This window comes from Taurulus bubalis, assembly GCF_910589615.1.
Source record: "Taurulus bubalis genome assembly, chromosome: 7".
NCBI classification, from domain to species: domain Eukaryota; kingdom Metazoa; phylum Chordata; class Actinopteri; order Perciformes; family Cottidae; genus Taurulus; species Taurulus bubalis.
The window spans coordinates 8,079,360-8,101,598 of NC_136595.1; the positions used below are offsets into that span (position 1 = coordinate 8,079,360).

Consider the following 22,239-nt stretch of genomic DNA (forward strand, 5'->3'; position numbering starts at 1 on the left):
GCTTCGCTCATGCGAACCCCCCGGGCCTGCAGAGTCAGGCTGCAGCCATGAGATACACACGGGCTCGTCGCAGACGCGCCACTTGACAGGCTTGTGTTCACGTGCACCGTTTGAAAAGCCAATCGTTTGAGAGGCTGACCACATCTTTACAATAGCTGCCTGCAGTTGTGAGTGGATATTCAGTCAAAGGAATCCCGACAGAGTATTATTTGTTGTGTTTTCAAACTGCATTTCCGTATAAACTCAATGGAAATGTCACAGTGCCAACAGTATGGCTGCAACTAATTATTGCCATGATGCAGTTTTAGTTTTTAGCATGTCAAATCATAATCTCCTAAAAAAGCCAGAGGACGTCTTAGAAGCCAACCCAAGTGTTCAAAATGCAAATATATATTTCGTGGAAAATGAAGAAAAGCTGGAACTAGGAAAGAATACTTTTTCTTTTTTTTAAAGACTTTGATTATGAAACTAGATCACACATATGTTTGTCTGGCTAGTCGATCGTTTGCAGGATATTTAAAACACTTTGATGGGAAAATTTGTCTGAGGGCCGAGCAACAAGGGGATTGATTTTTTGATGCTGATCCAGGAATTTTGAAAGGATTTCCCAACGCTGTGCGACAGGGCATGCTTTGTTATCATTTTCAACTTTTCTTCTCATGAACTAGTCTCTAATATTTTTAAACATTTTCTGAGATTAAAGTAAGTCTTTTTCACTTAAAGCGGCAGCACGTGTTCCGTTTGCATCCAAAGCAACTTCACATGTATATATGTTCAGATATACGTCTGAAAGCGATCAGTAAACAGTCAATATAAAGCTTGTATCTCCAAGTAGAAGCGTAAGAGTTAAACTAAAGAGCTGAACACACACAGAACCAGATACAAATGGAGATTTTATAAACATGTTCTACTGTTAAAATGGTCTCTGAGTGCTCTCAAGTGGTGAGATATAAACAAACACTTAAATAAAGCTTTTATGAAAGACACTGTACTGTGATTTTCATGTCCTGGTCCGATATAATGGAGATAAAATGTGGACAAATTATGTTGATGTCCCACTCTCTTGTGTTTTTCAGGTGCGAAGGTGAGCTGACGTCTTATTGAGAGGAAACTGAGAAACACATCATGTCTGCAGCTAACGTCAGCCCGTTGATCTTCACCCTCCTCCTCCTCCTCTTCCCCTCGGTGAGCTCATTTCAATATTCTTTTCCTTCTTTCTTTTAGGATAACATGTCTGATCTACCTCTGGTTTCTGTGTGTGAATAAGCATGCAAACAGACTCTGCAACAGGTGGAGCTTTGCATGAATACATTCAGCAAACAGGTGTCGAGGCCTGATGTTGGTGCACTCGTAAAGTCGTCCACATAGTTAAAGTAAGCGTATGGAGTGTCTGCATCAATAATTCAAGGCTCACTGTGTGGCAGGAACAATGGATAAGGATGCGCTCTCATCATTTATTCATTGTTTATTCAACATTATTCCTGTCTGTTAAATCTTTGACGAAAGAGAAGGTCCTCCGTCCTCCTCTCCTCTCCTCTCCTCTCCTCTCCCATAAAAAGCTGTGAGGAAAGCGATCTTTTATTACTGATATTAAATGTGAGTCATCACCCTTGAGCTGAAGTGTTGTCTGAGAAACTGAGAGATGAGCTCACGCGAAAATGGTGGAAGAAAGCAGCAAGTTGTATGAAAATAATCAGAGAGCTGTACGGATGGACAGTGTAGGAATAAAACAAATTGTCTAAATTACTCAACTAATCTTCTAGTTGAGCTCTGAGTCAAACTGAGCGTATTTTCATACAATACAGATGTTTGGGTCAATCAGAGCAGTACTGTTTGTGAATATGGAAGTCTTAAAACTCCAGTGGGAAATTACTCCTTATGGAGAATGTCGGGGTAAAACCCATAAATGTACTGCTTTTTAAATATTAAATAAACATTTAAAAAAAAAAGCACATACGCCTAAAAACACAGCGAGCCGGCTGATGACTCATGCTGTGTGTAGGCATCAGTGTAGCGGTACCCGCTGGTCAGTCCTCAGTCAGCATGGCTATACTCATAACTCCAGCTGAGTTTTAAACAGAATATTCTGATTCAATGGTGTTAAGAGATAAATTATTGTCATAGGTTTAGAACCTTCATGAAATATACATCTCAAAGTGGAGAGTATACGGGCCTGGTTTCGTTGGATACCTTTGAAGTTTTAATTTGTGAACTAAACCCAACTATCTCTCGTAATAATTATCATTATCCATCCACTGGACGCAGGGTTTGTGTGTGTGTGTGTGTGTTGTTAAGTTTAGTCTACTTAAAGGCTTTGTTTACGTGAAATATTCATGGTTTGGTTGAATATAAGTAAACGCGTCCAACACCTTGCTAGAAAGCTGTTAGAATGAAAGCTGCAAACAGCTGCAAATATACCATATATTATATTTCATGTATGCTTATAGATCCCCCTAAATACTACACACTGCAACTTTAAAACCCAAAACAAATTAATCAACATCCACAACTGTATTATATTGAAGAACAGTGAACACTATAGCATAATATAAGGTTAAGGATCCGGCCTGGTTTTGAAGATTACATGAACAAGACAGACACACACTCACTATCACACTCGTGTACATGTGAAGCTGAGCATCCTGGCTGTACACAGTTTGACCTAATTAGATGTCGTCAAGTGATTTAGGGCAGAAAGATACACTATAATTAGTCGCAGGAGATTAAACATCAGAGAAATAAACACACAAACTGCTCTTTAAACTTCCCAAGATTCACAGTCACAGCCATCAAACAGCGACCCAACAAATTCAGTTCATACGCACTTAATCTGCATTAACGATCGATGTTCACCGGCTAGGAATAAAGTAGACTTTAACATGAAGGTCATCATTGGTCATGATCTCATGCTGCAAGTCAGTGTTGATATTTTTGTAATAATTAAATTGTGAGTAATACATGCGCTCAACGCTGTATAGTTTAAATCTCAAACACAAAACATAATTTACCATTTATCAAACAAACATGTATCAGCATAATACCACTTCAATTATGATCTATCAATGCACGGATGTTTTTTTAATGTATAACCATGACCCAACCGTTCCACAGGTGTTTTCCACTTATTTCACCTGATTAGGTGAGTTGGTGCACCTGTACACGGGACATGGAGCTTGGTGACCTGGTGGAATGTTCCAGAGAGCTGCATCCAACTATACCCAGAGCACAGGCTGCATCCGGTGGACTGAGAGGAAACACCTGTTGTGTGGGACCTTTTAAACAAAGTCATGCCTCATGCATGTTTAATTTGCCTCTGCAGTTATTGTGGAAATTAATCAAATGAATGTTTCAAACTGCGACCAGAAAAAAACATGTTTCCCTGGAAAACTTGATTCAGAATGCAGTTTACTTTTATGGGAACATCATTTTTGTTCGGGGCACAAGGCTGTTGTATTGCACATACAGACGGCATTTCCACTATTGAGATACAAAATATAGTGCTGCTTTAAATCAACAGCAATACAGACTAGTGTCTCCAATGTCTCACTAACGATTCCAGATGGAACAGCGTCCACATTCAGACCCAGAGAGCGTCATCACCGGTGCTTTTGCTGCCCGTGTACTCGATTCAAACTGTCCCTCTGCAGACGTGCTGCTGGATTCGTGGGTACAGAGTGTGCCGACACTTGTTCCACACAGTGGCCCCCGTAACGACTGCGTCTCCATTACTCTGCCAGATCCTCAGTGCGTGAATCCCAAGCGGGTGCTGTTGACGTCAGCGGACGAATGCTGCTCCCCTCTGCCCCACCTCGTGAAGCCGTGACGCGGCGTCTCCCGGACTGACGCCAACAAGGTTGTCTCCCCACCAGACGCAGCCCTCCATCAGCCCTGCATTGTGCAGCTGCCAGGGGGGGGGGCTGTGAAGGAGGCGACTCTGGACGTGACCTCCGTGTCTTGAGTCGTAGCTCTGGGACTTGGGCTGATCTCTTGGCTCGGGTGCATGTTTGAACAGTCACCTCAGTGTGTGTTAAAACCAGATGGGTGTAGCGCCTGGCAAGGTCCAGTGTGAAAAGTGCCCGTCTGAAAGGCTTCCCTGCCTCGTTTTTTGTTACAATGAGGCCCCTCCTCGGGGTCAGTGAGCATGGGGACATTGCCAACCGCTCTGAAATGGTTTGTTTAATTGGTTGAGTATTTAAACAGATCCCAGAGCTGAGACCTCTCCCACACTGTGATGTGAACTGCATGGTGAAGCTAATGAAGCAGCCGCGTCCATTTTACCTTTGCTCCTTCCTCTGGGCTCTGATGCCATCTTCAGCCACTTGACTCTCTCTTTCTCTGTGTGTGTGTGTGTGTGTGTGTGTGTGTGTGTGTGTGTGTGTGTGTGTGTGTGTGTGTGTGTTGTTTCCCAGGTTTCGAGTCAACAGGCGCCCTTTAACTGTGTGATCAAGATGGAGCAGGAGAAATGCATGGAGATGATCGCCTCCGACGACCCTGGGAATGATCCAGAATTTGGTAGGCTTTTTGGGGGTGTTTGTGTAGCCTGTAATCCCTTCCCCTCATGCTAACAACCACTTGATGTTCTAACAACTTTGAACATGAGCTAGTTCAAGTAATACAGAAAAAAAGAATAAACAGATTAATAACATACTAATGAGGGGGAGATAGTTCTACATATTGAGGTTAACCTGCTTATCTGCAAAGAGAGATCATTAGAAAGACTGGATATCGAGCATAAATAACTAAAGCACGGACAACAGAGAGAAATTCGGCAAAGCAAATAAATGATATAACTTATATTTCAGTCCACAGTGAGTGGGGGGGCGGGAAAGTTGGGTTGGGGGGGGGGCTTTGATTGGCAGCGTCTCATCCTTCACATGAGAGTTGATCAGAGAGACAGTGAGTGACAGGCGTCTCTCTGCATGATGCATGAAGGGAAGATCAAACTGAGTAAGAGGCTTTGTGCCAATTCTCCTTCCTAGCCTTGTTTAGGAGTCTCTTTTGTTTTGGAGTGGTCCTCCAACAAAGAGAAGACCATTGTATTTTCAGTTTAATGATCTCAGGACACAATTGTCCCCGATATCTCATCCATGATTTAATTAACCCTTTACCGTGTAGCCATTTTGACCAGATAACCTTCACGATCGCTTCCCATCTAAATGGATTTAAAAATGTGGGATTTAGTTGTAAAACATCTTGTGATATACTACAACAACCAATCATTGCACATAAAAAAGGCATAACGTCTATTTTTCTGGTATCTTTTTTGGTCTCTCAGATGCTTTTCTAAATTTGTATTTGAGATGAAAAACTGCAGCAACAAATTAAAAAAAATATGCACAAGCCGTATACCGGCAGGGAGTAACCAATAGAATCTGTTTACATCCAAAAGAAGATGTGAATTAAAAAGAAAAGATATTTGTTCACCGTGGGCGCTGGCATGGGAACCGACATTTCAGCCGCCATATGCCAGTTTCAAGGATCTGTGATTTTGAAGAAATGATGAGTGAGCTGCAGGTGGGCCTTTCCCACCCCCAAAAAATGAACATATGGCTCTTCAGAATCAAACACTCACTGCTGCGCACTGTGTTTGTCCACCTGTTGTGTTCTCAGGCTGTCCGTGGATGTGGGACAACTTGACGTGCTGGCAGCCCGCCAGGATTGGCGAGGTGGTCGAAGTCAACTGTCCCGAACTCTTCTCTCAGGTCATGAGTGAAGAAGACTTTGGTCAGTTACTCAGGACTTCCCATTTTACCTTCCGCATCTTCTTCAGGCTCTCTGTTTTCGTGTCTTGTTGCAGTGCGATTATACCGTGTTATCTAAAATATGCAGTTGCTCAAATGAGAAATTGGGATAAACTGTGCTGAAATGATATAATCACACATGTCTTTGTTCTTCTCTTACTGAAAACTGAAGTCATAAATGTACAAGGGTCTGCTTCTCTCCCTTATTTCACTGTAGAAATGAGTCTGTGTTTGCCATAATCCAATAAAGTGTCCCGTGTCCACAGAGCTGGGGAAGGTGAGTCGTAACTGCACTGAGTTCGGCTGGACAGAAACCTTCCCTTATTACCTCGATGCCTGCATGTATGAGGAGGCGAACAGCACCCATCCGGTGAGTTCATTACTGTCTGCAGCTGTGTCAACGAGACATTTTGTATGTTTTTTAAACCCTACTCGGCTCAGTTTTTCAGTTTCTGTTGTGCTTGTGCCTCAGGACATGTACTATGTGTCGGTGAAAGCTCTGTACACCGTGGGCTACAGCACCTCCTTGGTCTCCCTCACCACGGCCATGGTCATCCTGTGCAGGTTCAGGTGAGGACCGTGCTGGAAACGGAGTCCATCAGACACACATGAAATATCATGATATATCCACAATATACACAATATCCAAGTCCCTTTCTTATGGGGTGGCAATCAAAGGTTCTTATCATTAGCACATCCCATTTTCAGGATGATTATGTTAGTTTTTCAAAAAAGTAAGTACCGTAAAAGTTACAAGCCGCTACTACCTTCGGTGAGTGTCCCCGTTAGCTCCCCGTTGTAGCCAGCTAGTGCTCCTGCTAGCGCTCTGACAATCACCGAAGGTAGCAGGACCAGCCCCGGCTCGACACCCGACTCGGGCAGAGGGGACGTGGACAGTAGCAGCAGCAGTGGGGAGCTAGCAGCAGCAGTGGGGAGCTAGCAGCAGCAGTGGGGAGCTAGCAGCAGCAGTGGGGAGCTAGCAGCAGCGCTAGCTTGCTACAGCGGGGACACCCACCGGAGGTAGAAGCGGCTTGTAACCCAACTTTTACGGTAATGTAGATGTTCAGGTTGAGATGTTTTTAGGTTTAAACATTCAGCTGTTTATTTTTTAGCTGAAAACGAATGGTAATATACAGAACATTGTTTTGCTCTAGTTTTAGTTAACGCATTGATTCATATGATAAAGTCCTGCTCAAATGTATATACATTCTCTGGTAGGCCTGTCATTTGATATCATACAGAAGCTTTTAGTACTAGCCATACTATTGCTGCTATTCTTTCACTACATCTGGGTCGCCAATTATGTTTTAATATTTTAGCAGTCAACCGTGTTCTTGTCCAGGTCAAGTTGACTTCTTGGCATTGAATGTTCTTGGCAAATCGCATCATGTTTGTGCAATTGATCTGGCGGACATTAATTTACATTCTAGATTCATATTTTACCGGCTGTGTGCAGATCTCATAAGATCACATACACTTATTCTTCAACACTACCACCCCTCTACGTGTTAGTAATACACTACTACAGACTACTACCACTAATACCGTTGCTGCTACCACCACTACAGTACTAATATTACTACTACTGCAATTATTACTCCAGCTATACTACCACTACTGCCAAGTGCTGCTGCTGCTACAACTACAGTATTAATACTACTTCAATTAGTATTACTCCATTACTTTGCTACTGCTACTACTACAACCACAGTACTACCACTAACAGTACAAAAGTCAGTGCACTGTTCTTCTGCTTGTAGGGCTTTTCTTTGACAAAAGATTCTCTGACATTTCATGACCATTTTCACAGGAAGCTGCACTGCACCAGGAACTTCATCCACATGAACCTATTTGTGTCGTTCATCTTGAGAGCTATTTCCGTCTTCATCAAAGACGGCGTGCTGTACGCCAAAGAGGACAGCGAGCACTGCTTCATACACACCGTGAGTAACGCCAACACGCCTGCACACACGCCCGCAACGCTGTCTGACCTCATGTTAACAGCAGAGGATTTGTTCATTCAACCTTCTTCCCTCGTTGTCTCCCCCACCTCCCCCCTTAAAGCTGGAGTGTCGAGCAGTGATGATATTCTTCCACTACTGCGTCCTCTCTAACTACTTCTGGCTCTTCATCGAGGGTCTGTACCTCTTCACTTTGCTGGTGGAGACCTTCTTCCCTGAAAAGAGATACTTCTACTGGTACATCGTCATTGGTTGGGGTGAGACAACATCAACCACCTCACACACACACAACAGAGTTCTTATCGGATGAGTGTACGCGTCGTTATTAATGTCTGTGTCATGTTTACAACAGGAACCCCCACATTGTGCGTGACCATCTGGGTGGTGCTAAGGCTGCACTTTGATGATATCGGGTAGGTTATGAACGCCAAGACATTCATGTTTGTATGTTGAAGTTTGTCTGTTCCTGCACTGAATGTGTTGTTGCCCCTCCTTCCTGCTCTCTCAGGTGTTGGGACATGAATGACAATGCTGCCATCTGGTGGGTGATCAAGGGACCTGTGCTCGCTTCCATTATGGTACGTTATCACTCCACAATGTAATAATAAATAAACAATCCATCCATTACCAAAGAATAATACCATCATCACCATCATGGTTGCCTTTCTTCTCTACAGATCAACTTTGTGCTCTTCATCGGCATCATCGTCATCCTTGTCCAGAAGTTACAGTCCCCAGATATCGGCGGAAATGAATCCAGCATTTACCTGTGAGTCTGTTTACAATGACTTTTTATTCAATAATTTTCTGCCTGATTGTAGAGTAATATGTTGTGATAGCTACACTTACACTAATTATTTCAAGCTGACTTCATGAGCTCATATACAACATGTCTGCATTTATTTATGGATGATGCTATTAGCACACAGGGGTCCATAGCCAACAATTGTAATTGCACTCGACCCGGACACACATTATGCTGCATGTGTATATTTAGACTACTGTTGGCTACGGATATTTTTCCTAACCAAGTAAAAAATAATGTTAACTGAGTATAAAAAAAGGTTTCTCATGAGTCTTGAAACCTGGTCTAAGTTATACGTCTAGCCCATCCATCCATCACAACTTACTCCTTACTCATACTTTGCCACTTTTATTTTATACTAATACTACTATTATTACTTCTGCTAAATATTTCAGTTTTGAGTCCCTGGAAGTGTTCGTATTCACTATTTAAATGGACTGCCATACATGTCATGAACGGTTTGGTATGCTATGGTCAGCGGTAGGAAGATACTCTGACGAAGTGATCCATCACTACGTAATGATTACTTGTAAAAGTTGCAGTTGAATTTCTCTGTATATCCCTCTGTTGAAAATCAACATAAATGTGTGAACTACCAGACGGATGCTGTGGGACCAGTTTTGCGTTCCTGCAAAATGTCAACGCCATTCCCTGATCCATTTTTAGACCTCCATGACTGGATGATTAAGCTAAAAAAGTGCTTTTTTTAATTAATTGGGACAGACTGTTGTCATTCCTGTGTGAGCTAATTATAATGAGGACACACACACCGTGGACTTGTCATAATTGTGAGCGTGTTGTTTTGCAGGAGGTTGGCCCGCTCCACTCTGCTACTGATTCCTCTGTTTGGGATCCACTACACTGTGTTTGCCTTCTCCCCTGAGAACGTCAGCAAGAGAGAGCGTCTGGTGTTTGAGCTCGGCCTCGGATCCTTCCAGGTGACCGTTTCTCCGTCGTGGCCTGGATTTAGAAAAGAACAATCTGTGTACAAACTGTGGAAAAGCATTGGCTCACTGTCACGGAAGGATGGGGATATTAACAGAACTGTAAACTTGCGAAGTTGAACCTTCATCACAAAAACAAAGGCTTTAGACCCGACTGCTGCGAAACTAGACTTGACGTGGAAGCAAAATATCAAGAAAAGAGTAAAAAACTCTAATAACAACTTTAAAAATGTGTCGTACTGCTTTTATTCACAGGAGTGCTTCATCTCACACACACATACACACATATATCAGTGTTTCTGTCTCATGCTGGACCCTCTGTGTCTCCTCAGGGCTTCGTCGTGGCCGTCCTCTACTGCTTCCTGAATGGAGAGGTAAAGATCCTTTAAAACAATTACTGACACCATTACACCAGCTTTCTGATGCACACTTTAATTAAACATGAATCAAAGCATTACTTACCTACAGACACACACACGTATGGTATGGACAAGGCTCATCAGCTTCAGTTTATATTTTCCAAATAAGGATTTGTGAAAATAAGGAAACATTTTATAATACAATTTGATGGTAAATTTGCTCATCAAGCAATTTGTAGTTTAACTGTTCTTCGCAATCTGGCACATGATTATTTCTTCACGTTCTGTTTTCATAGCTCAGCTTCTTCCTGCAAAACATACAATTTGTGTTCCTCTCAAGAAAATGTTATTTTTCAGAGAGGATCTCAATCTGAGCCTTAGATACAGTACAGACAGAGCTAGAGTCAGACTGAAGGACAGTGAGTTTGTCTCTTTCCAGCGAGGTCCATTAATAATGACCTTGTGAAGTATATCCCTCAAGGTGCAATCGGAGATCAAGAGGAAATGGCGCAGCTGGACGGTGAACAGGTACTTTGCTGTGGACCTGAAGAACCGTCATCCTTCGCTGGCGAGCAGCGGGGTGAACGGGGGCACGCAGCTGTCCATCCTCAGCAAGAGCAGCTCGCAGATCCGCATGTCCAGCCTGCAGGCCGAGAGCCCGGCCACCTGAGCGGCTGCGGCGGGGACTCCGGACCTGACGCCGCCAGACCTGCCACGCCCACCGTCATACCGATGACCGGCCTCACCGACTCGCTCCTCAACCCGTACCCCAACCCGTACCCGGACGAAACCATGATGGAAACCCAACTCCACTCCAGTGACCCAGAACAGCCTCCAGTCTGACACGTCCCACTCCGAAACATGACCTGAAAATCAGGCGAATCTCGTCCTTTGACCTCGTTCTGGAGTGAAACACAAACTTGGTCCAGCTGTTCGTGAGCAGCCTCTCAGCTTCAGAGGGCGTGATTAGGAAGTGGAGTGTATATCTAGTGTCTTGTCCGGGTGTAACATGCAGAAGCGTGGTTATCTCTCTGTATATATACTGTATATATATATATATACACTGTTGGTCTGGTGCTGCAGTTATTTGCTGCTCCATAGCACAGGGGACCAGTTAATAACTGCAGCCCTCTCACGGTGATCATTCCAGTCTGTCTGAGAAAGCTTTTACGTTTGTCCTCATGTGTCAAAATGTGTTTCAGACTGTAACTACACACTGTATTGCTCTTTAGAAGCAGTCGTGAAATGAAGAGGCTTAGTGTCAGACAGACAACACTGGGCAATGTAAATACCTTAAATGGGCACTCTGACTGATTTTGCACATGGAGATCAGTTTTCTTGGCCCGTTCAGGCTGTGATGTAATGTCTTGTGTTGAAGGAAATAACCCCAGCGACGTCACAGTGATGTCATCAGGGTTATTTCAGCTTGGGCTTGGAAACCACACATTTCATACTGAAAATCTGTGTTACAAACCGAGGGACTTGCGTTTGAAAGATGTGGGTATTTACCAGGCGAGCAGGGTCTATTGAAAAGGTAGTTTGCTGCATTATGGGAAATGTAGTGTCAAGTGTTGTTGGAGCTCGCACCTGGACGGAAACTCATAATATCTCGGCCTCTGCTGCTTTGAATCCGATCGCCCTGATGTACAGTACATACCTTAGATGAGTAGTTTTGTTAAATACATTGACGACAATTTAAAGAATGAGGGTTCACACATCAGTGTTGTGTCACAAAATCACTATTATTGATAGTGCTAAGCTGATACATTATGAATTCCCAAGTCAGACCCAAGCTCATTCAGAAAGCTCAGTATTATTCCCCACCACTGGCACAAGCCTGTGTTTCCTGTGTGAACTGTGACTGACGTAAAACAATATAATGGAGGAACGTCGAGGAGAAATTTCTAGATCTTGAGATCTAACAGGTGGAACTTGGAAACGCAGTATTTATGAGAAGGACATATTTTCTACATTTATGTAAAAATGCCAAAAAAAAAGAGAAAAAAACAAACATAGCAGGGTTAGATGATGACTCGGAGGCTGACTACGACCACAAACACAAACCTCTCTTTTGAGTCTCAGCACTGGGAAGTAGCCGTTAATACAAAAAATGTCAATGAGGATGAACTGGCGACGAAAGCGTCGTGAGTTCAATTGCTTGCATGAAATTGCATTTAATGCCCATGTGGGTTTGTTCACTTCTTTTGGTGAGAATTCAGTGTTTACTTGAGTGTTTATTTCCTTTTTCTTCAACTCTCAGTGCGCGCGCTGTTGTGGAGGCCACACGCTGTAATGCTGATTCTCTTGTCACTTTGTAGAGCCTCTTCAACAGCCTCTTGCAGGAAGTTGCAACGTCGTACTGGTCAAAGTTAAAGGTGCAGACCAAGGGAAACATTACCATTTATTTTGATTAATGAGGGCTCAGACTCTGTCAGACTGCCTCGTGTATCTCTGTCCTTCTGAAGTTATTGTCTTTGGCGGAAGTTGCTCTCTTTATGCTTGAAAACCAGCACATAGAGATACATTTTATACTTTTGGAATGGGACTTTTACCAAGTAATCAAATCCTTCCTGAGTTTTTGCACGGCCGTATTTGTTTGCAAAGGCTGCGTGAGCTTTGCAGCTGATGTCACTGCAGATGTTTCTTTTGGTCTGATTCAACTATCCTCTGAATCCTTATGTTCAACTCTACTTTGTGTCTCCAAAAGTGCCTTTAAGCACAAAACAAGTATTTTGATTTCTGTTGATGATTTAAAAAGAAGAAGAAAAAAGAGATGTATCTTTTTAATTTCAAAACGAAACTGCAAAGTCAAGGAAATGATTGAACAAAGTGCTTTAATGTTGCTTAAGACTAAATCAGTGTTTCAAACCTGGAGGCCTTCAGAGTACTTTAACTTGTCTTTGCTAAAGATGAGCAGAACATACGACCGATTAGTGTTTCAAATAAAGCAGTGCGACAGTATATTAATTACTCAGTCAATGTACAGTACAGTGTCACATGCACAAAATAATAATTTTTTATTTATTTTACGGACACATCCTTAATGTTTCTCAACAGCAGAACAGTGGAACATTACTGGACTGTAAAAAGTCTCATGTATCTGAACTTTTCTTTATGATATTCTTCAAAATATGAGACCATTTCATACTCATCTTTGTAAGAGGCTGTATTCTTAATTTCCACTAAATATGACTGAATTTCTAATTTATGTAAAAAGAGAGATTATTTGCAAAACTAACATTTTCTGAAATGTCTTTACAGACAAACAGGAACTAAAGAACTCCAAAACAAACAAGTTTTTGATGATCATATATTTGCTGTTTCTTTCTTATTTATGGCTGATAATAATAGAAAGTTACAACTGCGTCGTTTGATTTAATACTGTCGTTAAATGTTTAATTTTTCTCATCAGCTGTTTGAAGTCTTGCAATAAACACATTTTTGGTAATTTGCAGGTAAAAAGACGTCAAGTACGGAGTCCCAAAACTGACTAATATATTTAAAATCTTAAATATTCATTATTTTTTAAAAAGAGCAAAGTTACTCAATTATTTCTTTATTTTATCAACTGATTGGTTGTCAAGGAAATAAAGAACTTTGTTTTCATGCCAACTGAAATCAAAGTAAAAGCATGAGTCTTAATATTTCATTTTAACTTAGTATATTATTTAAATTGTAATGTTTTTAGTTTCAGTCAGATTACCCAGAATGCCAGAATATTATTATTAATAATTGTATCTTAATGACATTTCATTTCATCTCTTTTTTCAGCTCTATTCTAAATATAAAGATAAAGAATACTGTGTCCTTAATAACAGATCAAAACTTAGCAAGTCATATTTGTAACGGTTCTGGTGCTTTCAAAGATGATTATTATTACCATAATTAAGTGACTGTAGTGAAGTGTGTTCTCAATAGACACTCAAATATGGTAACTGAATCGAATATAATTAACAGCAGAATTAAAAAGAATAAGTTTCAAATCCCAGAAACAATCAGGACATACAGAAGGTTAAGACAGGGTGGGACAGTTGTTTGGCATCACTTATATCGCAATGTCCGAAATAGGCTGTGGATACTTAAATCTGGAATAATAAATGTCTAAAAACTTTCACTTTTCAACATAATGTTGTCACATTTATGTTTTACTCCATACGCACATCTCTTGACCTGCAAACTACCAAATTTACTTATTTCTGGGAGTCCAGGCCACGCGAAGGCAAAGAAAGAAAAGAAGGGCTGACCGGAAACGGTTCTGTCCAGTAGGTCTGTGTGGGTCCGCGTGGGTCCTGTGTGGGTCCTGTGTGGGTCCGTGTGGGTCCTGTGTGGGTCCTGTGTGGGTCCTGTGTGGGTCCGTGTGGGTCCGTGTGGGTCCTGTGTGGGTCCTGTGTGGGTCCGTGTGGGTCCTGTGTGGGTCCTGTGTGGGTCCTGTGTGGGTCCGTGTGGGTCCTGTGTGGGTCCGTGTGGGTCCGTGTGGGTCCTGTGTGGGTCCGTGTGGGTCCTGTGTGGGTCCCGTGTGGGTCTGTGTGGGTCCTGTGTGGGTCCCGTGTGGGTCCTGTGTGGGTCCGTATGGGTCCTGTGTGGGTCCGTATGGGTCCGTGCGGCCCAGCAGCAGCAGCAGCCGTAGGGGGTCGGTCCTGTTTGGGGAGCGGGTCGGACAATCACCACCTCTTTGGTTCAGTTGAGTTCATTACAGACATTTTGACAATCTCACCGGGTCATGAGCCTAATTTTGTTGATATATAAATAACTATCTGAAATTTGTTTTCCTTTAGTGTTAATATGGGAGTTAGAGCCTTATATTGCCAGTACTATGTTGATGTCAGACAAAGATGTTGCTATTATTGTAAGGATAGATATTCATTACAGTCTCTGACTATGAAGTAGTTAGATGAAGTCTTTTAAAAGTCTGTAGCCAACCTTCGTGACGAAATAAACTGCAGTTTAAATGTGTGAGACAGAAACAAGCTGCCGACGTTGTACCTAAATGAAGTTTTCTGTGGTTCAAAGTGAATAACGCTGTGATGGTTTTCATGTTTTTCTTTTAAATGCTTTTTCTTATTGGTGATCGTGTTTGCTAAAAGTGTAAAGCCTCCTGTAATGCCTCTGTACTCTCTGTTAGGCTGATGCATGCGTGTTAAATCGTTTTGATCTCATTTGACCAGCAGATGTAATCACAAAGGAGGATGGAGCTTTCAGCCCATTAAGGGAATCGGAGCTGCGGGCTTGTTTACGAAATGGACGAGGCAATTAATAAGCTAGAACATGAATATTGGGTTTCAACTGTGAACGATTCATCGAATTGTAGCTGTAGTCGCATCAGGACACATTGAATACTTTTCCTTTGAGTGTTAATCTTTGGAAAAGTAAAGTGCCATACAAAAACTGCTATACCCTTTTTTGTTCTTATCGATTTTTACTGCATAGCATGACAAGAAAATTGGTTTCAAATGTTTCTCCTTTTTTAGCTTTTTGATGGTGTTTTTTTATTGTATTGTTTCATCGTACCAATTGCCTGTTTTTAATCAGCTAGTTATACAACATAAATAAATGGAGCTCAACAGTGTGTGTACTGATGGCTGAATGTAAAACTTAAAGCACTCTGCTGTGAGCCTCTGTCTGCTCATGAGCTCTTCTTTTCTCAATGTGATCTCTTTCACTGCACAGTGCACCATTTGATCTCGTTTTGGTGTGCACATTAGAAGGCTTTTTTTGTACATTATGGAAGTATCGACAATAAATGTTTTTAACTTGTTGGCTCAATGTTACTGTGTGTGGTAAATATTCCCAAGTATTCTGGTTTAAAGTAAAAGGCTTTTATTTGATCGTAAACAGATCCTCTGTAAAGACAGAGGCCAAAAATGTGTTCAAGTCTCTGATACTACCCCATTCGCCTTGTCCCTGTCTGTGGCCCTCAGCCCAATTGACTTCTCCTCCTAAGTCATAAATCTTAAAAATAATTAAATTTTCCCCCCCAAGTAATTTCCTTAAACAGCTGGTCGATTTAATTGTCAGCAAATGTGACTCAAACAGTAAGACATAGTGAATTTGTTGGGGACTATTTTCAGCGGTGGATTAATGTGTTGCTCTAATGAGTATTTGTGCCAATAATGTGTGTGTGTGTGTGTGTGTGTGTGGGATTGAGTCAAAATAAACTTCAGTGTGATGAATGTCACATGTCACCCAGTAAAACAGTGTTAACCTCTAATTTGTTGAGAGTTATTAGACGAAAAGTAATACAATATGTATTAATCCACCGCTGAAAATAGTCCCCAACAAATGGGAAGTTCATGTTTGAGTAACTTTTGTTACAGTATGTTTTAAGAAATGAAAGAGACGTTTTTAAAATGTTTCGAAGGCGCTTTTAAAAGATGTACTTCTTCTAGGAACCAATGGGCTTGTAGCCACAGACAGGGTAGGGAAGTTAAAGAGTATTAACAGATACATATTGTTGGTTTTGGTCTTTCCATGGGACGTTGACAATAAGAACTAGAATTAGTGCCTGTTGTACTGTCATGAAGCAGTTTATCACATCATCATTGTATCCTGTAGTAACACTAGTCTTTGACCACCAAAATTGAATCAATTCATCTCTCAGTCCAGCCGGATGTTTGTGCCAAATTTGAAGAAATTTCTTCCAGGCAATCCTGATACATCGCATTAACGAGAATAGACCGGACGGACAACCCGGAAACAATTTGCCTCCGGCCGCGGCAGTCGCCACCGCGGAGACATGAAAAAAAAAAAAAATAGATGAAAATGTAGAGCAGCTGTCCAAATAAAAAACAATTAAACGGCAAATGAGAAACTTGCATTCATAGTAAACCAGACTTGTGAAAGAAACATACACGTCACTTTCTCCATGAAAATAGAAATAACACTGTCCAGACACAACATGGAGAGCTTACTTTAAAAAACATCACATCAAAACATGCTCATCCTCCTTCACTTCCTCGTTGCACAATTCAAAGTCCGATGAAAGCTTTGTGTTCTTCACGTCATCACAATCATCTTGAATCTGGCACTGGAACACTGAAGCACATCTGTTATGCTGCACACCAACGTTTCAAGTACACGCTATAGAGTATCACAATCCTAAATATATGATTTTGTTACACAGATTTTGAATGCAAACCTACGATAGGGTTTAATCCACCTGAACTGCGGAGAACCAGTGAGTCGTACTGTACGATAAAGGCACTGTAACGGTCTGTAGCTGAGTAATGTCATATTTCCTTCCATGAATAATACTATATCTACATGTCCATATTTACTGTAAACTGTCAAAACACAGATGAAAGATATGAAATAGTTCGATAGATACACAAACATCACGAGTCGTCAACTTGAAAGCAGCTCAACTAGTCTCCTAAAAGTATTTCTCGGAGAAAGCAGGTTCTGGATTAGCTTTAGCCTATGCTAACGGAAAGTGAAATACACTGTATAATTTTCTCCACATTTTGCAATTTTACAATCCATAAGAATAACACTAACTTACACGTATAATAGAAAAAAAATATGTTAAATACACATACCACCTTATATATTTTAAAGTAAGTGGTTGAATCCCTTTTAATCTATCATTTATAATATTTATTTATTTTTCTGGAGGAGCTGTACTTTCACACAACTATTCACACAAAGACATAAAAACAATAATCTGTCAAATAAATAGATTTTACAGTCTAGTGCTCCAGATGTGCGCTAGTGCACTGTGCAACATGTTGCATGGAGAGCCCCTGATGGGCACGCTCCATTAAACCGAGGTTTCATTTTCTAAGAATTTTTATTTCGTACTGCCCAACATTTAAGAGGCCGGTGGCACTGAATGAGTAAGAGCATAGCATGGATGTCACCACTAAACAAATCCTGAGGGTGAGAGTATATAGCATTTAACACAGGTCTGCAAAATATAGGAGTAGTGATTAGTAGTGGGGTGTTTTTCCTCAAAATATTGTGAGAATGTCCTTTTGTAGGGCTTTATATGCAAACTGGTCAATTTGGGATTTTTTTTTTTTGGGAGACTATTTGGTGGTTGTGAGTAAGGAGGAGGAGGAGGAGGGACCCCAAAGAAGATTTTCCTGTCTGCATACTAAAGCCTGCAACTTGGAAAATAACTAATATCATGAGGGAAAGTTTCATGTGAAAGGTGTGTTGGATGTTAATGAGCGATTCTGCAGATGTCTGTGCCGTACAAAGTGAAGAGGTACCGTAACATTCAGCGATCAGGCTCTGTGGTGTTGTGACGCAGGACATGAATACCCGCGATTGTTCCTCAGACAGTCGACACGTTGCTGGGCACCAGGGTGAGCGTCTCTGAGGCCGGCTGATCTTTGGGGCTGGATTTGTCCAGGACGGAGATCTGAGTCACCGTGCTGCTTTCAGTGAACAGCGTACGCCGTCGTTTACTGTATCTCAGGTAATTCTGGGTCTGCCACTTCCAAAACCTCTTCTTCAGTTCTGTCTGCACCTGAACACACACACACACGCACACACACACACACACACACACACGCGCGCGCGCGCGCGCAGAACATCCGCATGTGAAAACACACAGAAACCAATCTTAATCATTATAAAATGGAAACCAAACACCCCCTCTAATTACGTTCTTGTCTGAAAGGTGCACTGGGCTTTCCCCCTCACACTTCAAAAGGAACAACACTACTAAATTCAACCCATTAAATACTTGACATATAGACATTTATTTACTAAGAAAAGTAATATTTCCTCTGCACACCCACAGGTGTTTTCACTTGCTTTGCCTGATTGCACCTCTTCTCTTCAGAGATCTAATCAACCAGACAAGTGAAAACACCTGTGTGAGTGTGCTTTTCAGCAGCCCATCCTAAAACCTCAGAGCTTCCTTCATAAGGGACATGCTGGCTTTTTAGTTATTTTAATATATTTCTTTATTTTGGAAGTTCAATCTCAGCTCCTATAATAAGCGTATAAACTATGGAGCCAAAATACAGACAATAAAATGATGCATTCTATTACATTTTAGTTTTCACTATTTTTCCACCTGATTTAGCAATTTTCTTATGTTCAATAGATGCTATTTTAACTATTATTTATTTTTCATAAACTGTCAGCATTTAAATTGTAAAAAGTAAAAAAGAAAAGAAAAGAAAAAAAGAATACTTTAATGGCAGATTTTTGGCAGATATTTTTGTCCTCTACGGACATCAGATCAACTTTTTGTATAGTAAGCATCTGCATTTTTGCATTAGGGCCTGTGGGGCACAACTCCACCAGAGGGCGCTGTTGTACAGAATAAGTTAAAGATTGTTCTCTTTTTCAGACACAATAATAGCAAACTTAACTTGTCTACTTTGAATGTCTCAGCTTGACGGTGCGTACAGACGTGGCATTGAACAACACAAACGTCACACTTAAGAAAACAGGTGTGTTCTTGCCAGAATCATAACTTGCTCAACAGCTGGAAAATACACCTTTTGTGGCTGTGCAGGCAGATGAGATATTTGTTCACTGGTTGTAAGGGTATGTTTCAAAGTGATATATCTTTGATATGTTTGGATTGCACCATTTCCTTTTCTTGTATTGTGTGGCCCCACCAGAAGTGTACTACCAAAATCGCCACTGATATTAAGAAATGATGTGCAGAAATAGTTGTCCAGAGTTTGTAAATGAATCTAGAAACTATTACAATATGCTTTGGATAATAATTAACAAAATGTAAAAACAGGATAACTTTGAGAAAGACATGCAATACCACTTGTATGGTCAACAAATGTAAACTAGTGTCAAGTGTGTTGCACAGTGGTAATTATTTCAGATGCATATTGTCCTCAAAGACTAATTATAATAAAATCATTAATTATAAAAAAATTAGCCAACAAAAATAATTAAATATCTACTTACCTCGCCATTTAGAAAACAGTAGAGCAGAGCCACAACGAATCCCTTCAGAGCAGAAATATATTAACCAAAACCAAATTAAATATTGAAAATTCTAGAAGACATCCTAAGAAAGCCTGTCTGACACTGGGCCGTGAACAATGGGAATTTTATGGATTTAATATACCCATTTTGGATTACAAGAGTTGGTTAAAAGGGAAACCTTTGTTATTTTTCAACCTGGAGTTGAACAAGAATGCAGCAGCCGGCAGTCGCTGAACGGGTTGCAATGTATTAGTTCGGGGCAATTCCCCAGCGTCAATTTACAGCCACCAAAAGTGCTTGTTTTTACCATTGAAATGCTCAGATATTATTAATTATAAGTGTCTGGCAACATTATGGAAAGGACCTTACAGAGAAACACAACTTTTTTTACTACCTTTTGCCTGATGCTGTCAATTGCCCAATTATGATAACATTGCAGCCCGGTTAGCATCTGCTGCCTGCAGTGTACCCCATGAATATTGGACCAATATGAAAAATGGTTCTCCCCATTAGTCACTTGGACACAAAAACATGGGAGGATAGAGGTCCAGGTTGAAAAAGACCAAAGTCAAGCTTTAATCTGCATCTTCTCCCAACTCTAATTGTATCTGTCGTGTGTTTTACCTGAAAGGATCCCAGGCCGAGCTCGATGAATATCCGGGCCTCTGCTCCTGTGTTTTCTGGCAGAAAGGCAAACACCATGTAGTGCATCCCAAACAGAGGGATGAGGAGCAGAGTGGATTTGGCCAGCCGCCTACACACATAGTAAAAAAAAAAACAAGACCCTTGATGACTACATGCAGAACGTTTGAGCACGCCATCATGTGGAGGAATACGCGCTCTCTTCTCACTTGAAGTGACTGATGTCATTGCCACCGACACCAGGTGAGCGCAGCTTCTGCACCAGAATGCGGATCACATTGATGAAGATGATGAAGTTCACCTATGTGAAACAAACGTCAAAGAGGTGTCAAGAGAAATGTGAAAGAACCACCACAGTATTTCTCCGACAACGAAAGACATTTTTTATCATCACATCATACATGCAACAACAAGGACTGCAGGACAGAGGAAATTACCCTTCCAAATTGGGGAGTTGGCGTTTTATGGAAGCAGAAAACTTGTGGCAATCAACTTCTCGCTCATAGAATTGCCCGAGTTTCACTTACATCTTAATAGCAGAGAACATCAGGTCCCAGAGGCTTCATTAGTTCTGCTGATCGATGCCTGAGTCCCCCGTCCAATCAGTGGAGCTAATGGAGCCGCTTAATGGAGAACTACAGATCTAACACAATAGCTCCACTTACTTTTGACTTAGTCCTTCACATAAGTTACAAATAGGATCAAGCTCTTTGATCGCATGCAAAGTTTGCCACAGAACTCATGATCGTTAGTAGCCCTTTATTGAGCAAGTAACCATATATGGTTTTCCCTCACAAACTATTGTGCCCTATAAAGGGTTTTAAAATGTACCGAAAACTGCAGGGGCAATTGTAACTATACCCCTTGAACATCATAAATGCTTTTCAATAATTATATATTTGTATATGTGAGCAAAATAAAAATGATAATACTTCTTTTTGGTGGTTCAGAGGAAAAACACTGCCACCACTGAAGAGATGGGGGTTCAATCCCCTGCAGTCTACGAGGGATGATGATGATGATGATGATGATGATGATGATGATGATGATGTTCTAAGTAATGATTCTGCCCGCCTGCATGGAGGGAGGTCGCTGAGCACCATGCCTCGTTTTACAGGTCTGATCCACGATTGAGCAGTCTAATAAATCTAATAAATCCTCAATAGCTCCCACTGTAACTGCTCTGTACTCACCAGTAGTGATGCAGTTATTGGAGCTTTTATGATCCACCAGATGAAGGCCACATCTGTGTCATCCCAGCACCTGAGACACACAGCGAGCAGAAATGAGATAAACAAGGCAGTCACAGAAGTGCAATTTTGCTCATCCAATCACAACAACAGAGTCTTTAGATAAACTAAGATTAACTTTTACTTTTCATGGTTCATCCCTTCTGAGTATTGTGTTAAAACAACTGTGCCTTGTGCACGTCACAATCATCCACAGACTGTGGTGTAGAAGACATAAAAAGCTATGCCAATCAGCTAAGGAAGGCTGAATTTGGGGGATTATTTTACCTTATCTCTGTAACTAAGTAACTTACGTATTTAACTAGCGCCGCATACGTACCAGGTACTGTGGTGGTTGGATACATAACTTAATGTCAGTGGGTCTTACAGTGAGTTTGCCTACGGACGTTTCTTCATTTCTATGTGACATTTTCTCTAAGGTTTTACTGCAGTTGCTCACCCCTTGTTATCATAGAAGTTTCTGGTGAGGATCCACGCCATTATGATTGTTGTTGGGAGACCTGGGAGGCACAAAGAGAGTGACCGGGTCATTATAAAAGTGTCGACACAGAGCTCTAACAAGAGACAGAGAGCGGAGTGAGGAAAGAAAATGAAGGTAAACAAGAGACAGGTGACAGGGAAAGATGACGCA

At 41.4% G+C, this 22,239-nt stretch overlaps 2 protein-coding genes across 2 annotated transcripts in view; one reads left to right on the forward strand and one right to left on the reverse strand.

The window, feature by feature from the left end:
- Window positions 1-1,125: 1,125 nt before the first annotated feature.
- On the forward strand, window positions 1,126-10,653 carry adcyap1r1b (adenylate cyclase activating polypeptide 1b (pituitary) receptor type I; the record flags this gene model as incomplete). The annotated part of the gene is made up of 13 exons (XM_079220487.1): window positions 1,126-1,185; window positions 4,410-4,512; window positions 5,611-5,724; window positions 6,008-6,111; window positions 6,214-6,311; window positions 7,552-7,684; window positions 7,806-7,959; window positions 8,055-8,115; window positions 8,211-8,280; window positions 8,380-8,471; window positions 9,316-9,445; window positions 9,784-9,825; window positions 10,279-10,653. The coding sequence occupies 13 exons, from the start codon at window positions 1,126-1,128 to the stop codon at window positions 10,651-10,653; spliced, it is 1,536 nt and encodes a 511-aa protein (XP_079076613.1).
- A 7,432-nt stretch (window positions 10,654-18,085) lies between these two features.
- ghrhrb (growth hormone releasing hormone receptor b) overlaps window positions 18,086-22,239 on the reverse strand; it is a gene marked incomplete at both ends in the record, with an annotated part of 30,024 nt that continues 25,870 nt past the window's right edge. The window contains 6 exons of the mRNA XM_079221523.1: window positions 18,086-18,280; window positions 19,696-19,737; window positions 20,341-20,470; window positions 20,568-20,659; window positions 21,552-21,621; window positions 22,048-22,108. Of these exons, the coding sequence (XP_079077649.1) occupies window positions 18,086-18,280; window positions 19,696-19,737; window positions 20,341-20,470; window positions 20,568-20,659; window positions 21,552-21,621; window positions 22,048-22,108 (590 nt within the window). The remainder of the gene's footprint in view (window positions 18,281-19,695; window positions 19,738-20,340; window positions 20,471-20,567; window positions 20,660-21,551; window positions 21,622-22,047; window positions 22,109-22,239) is intronic.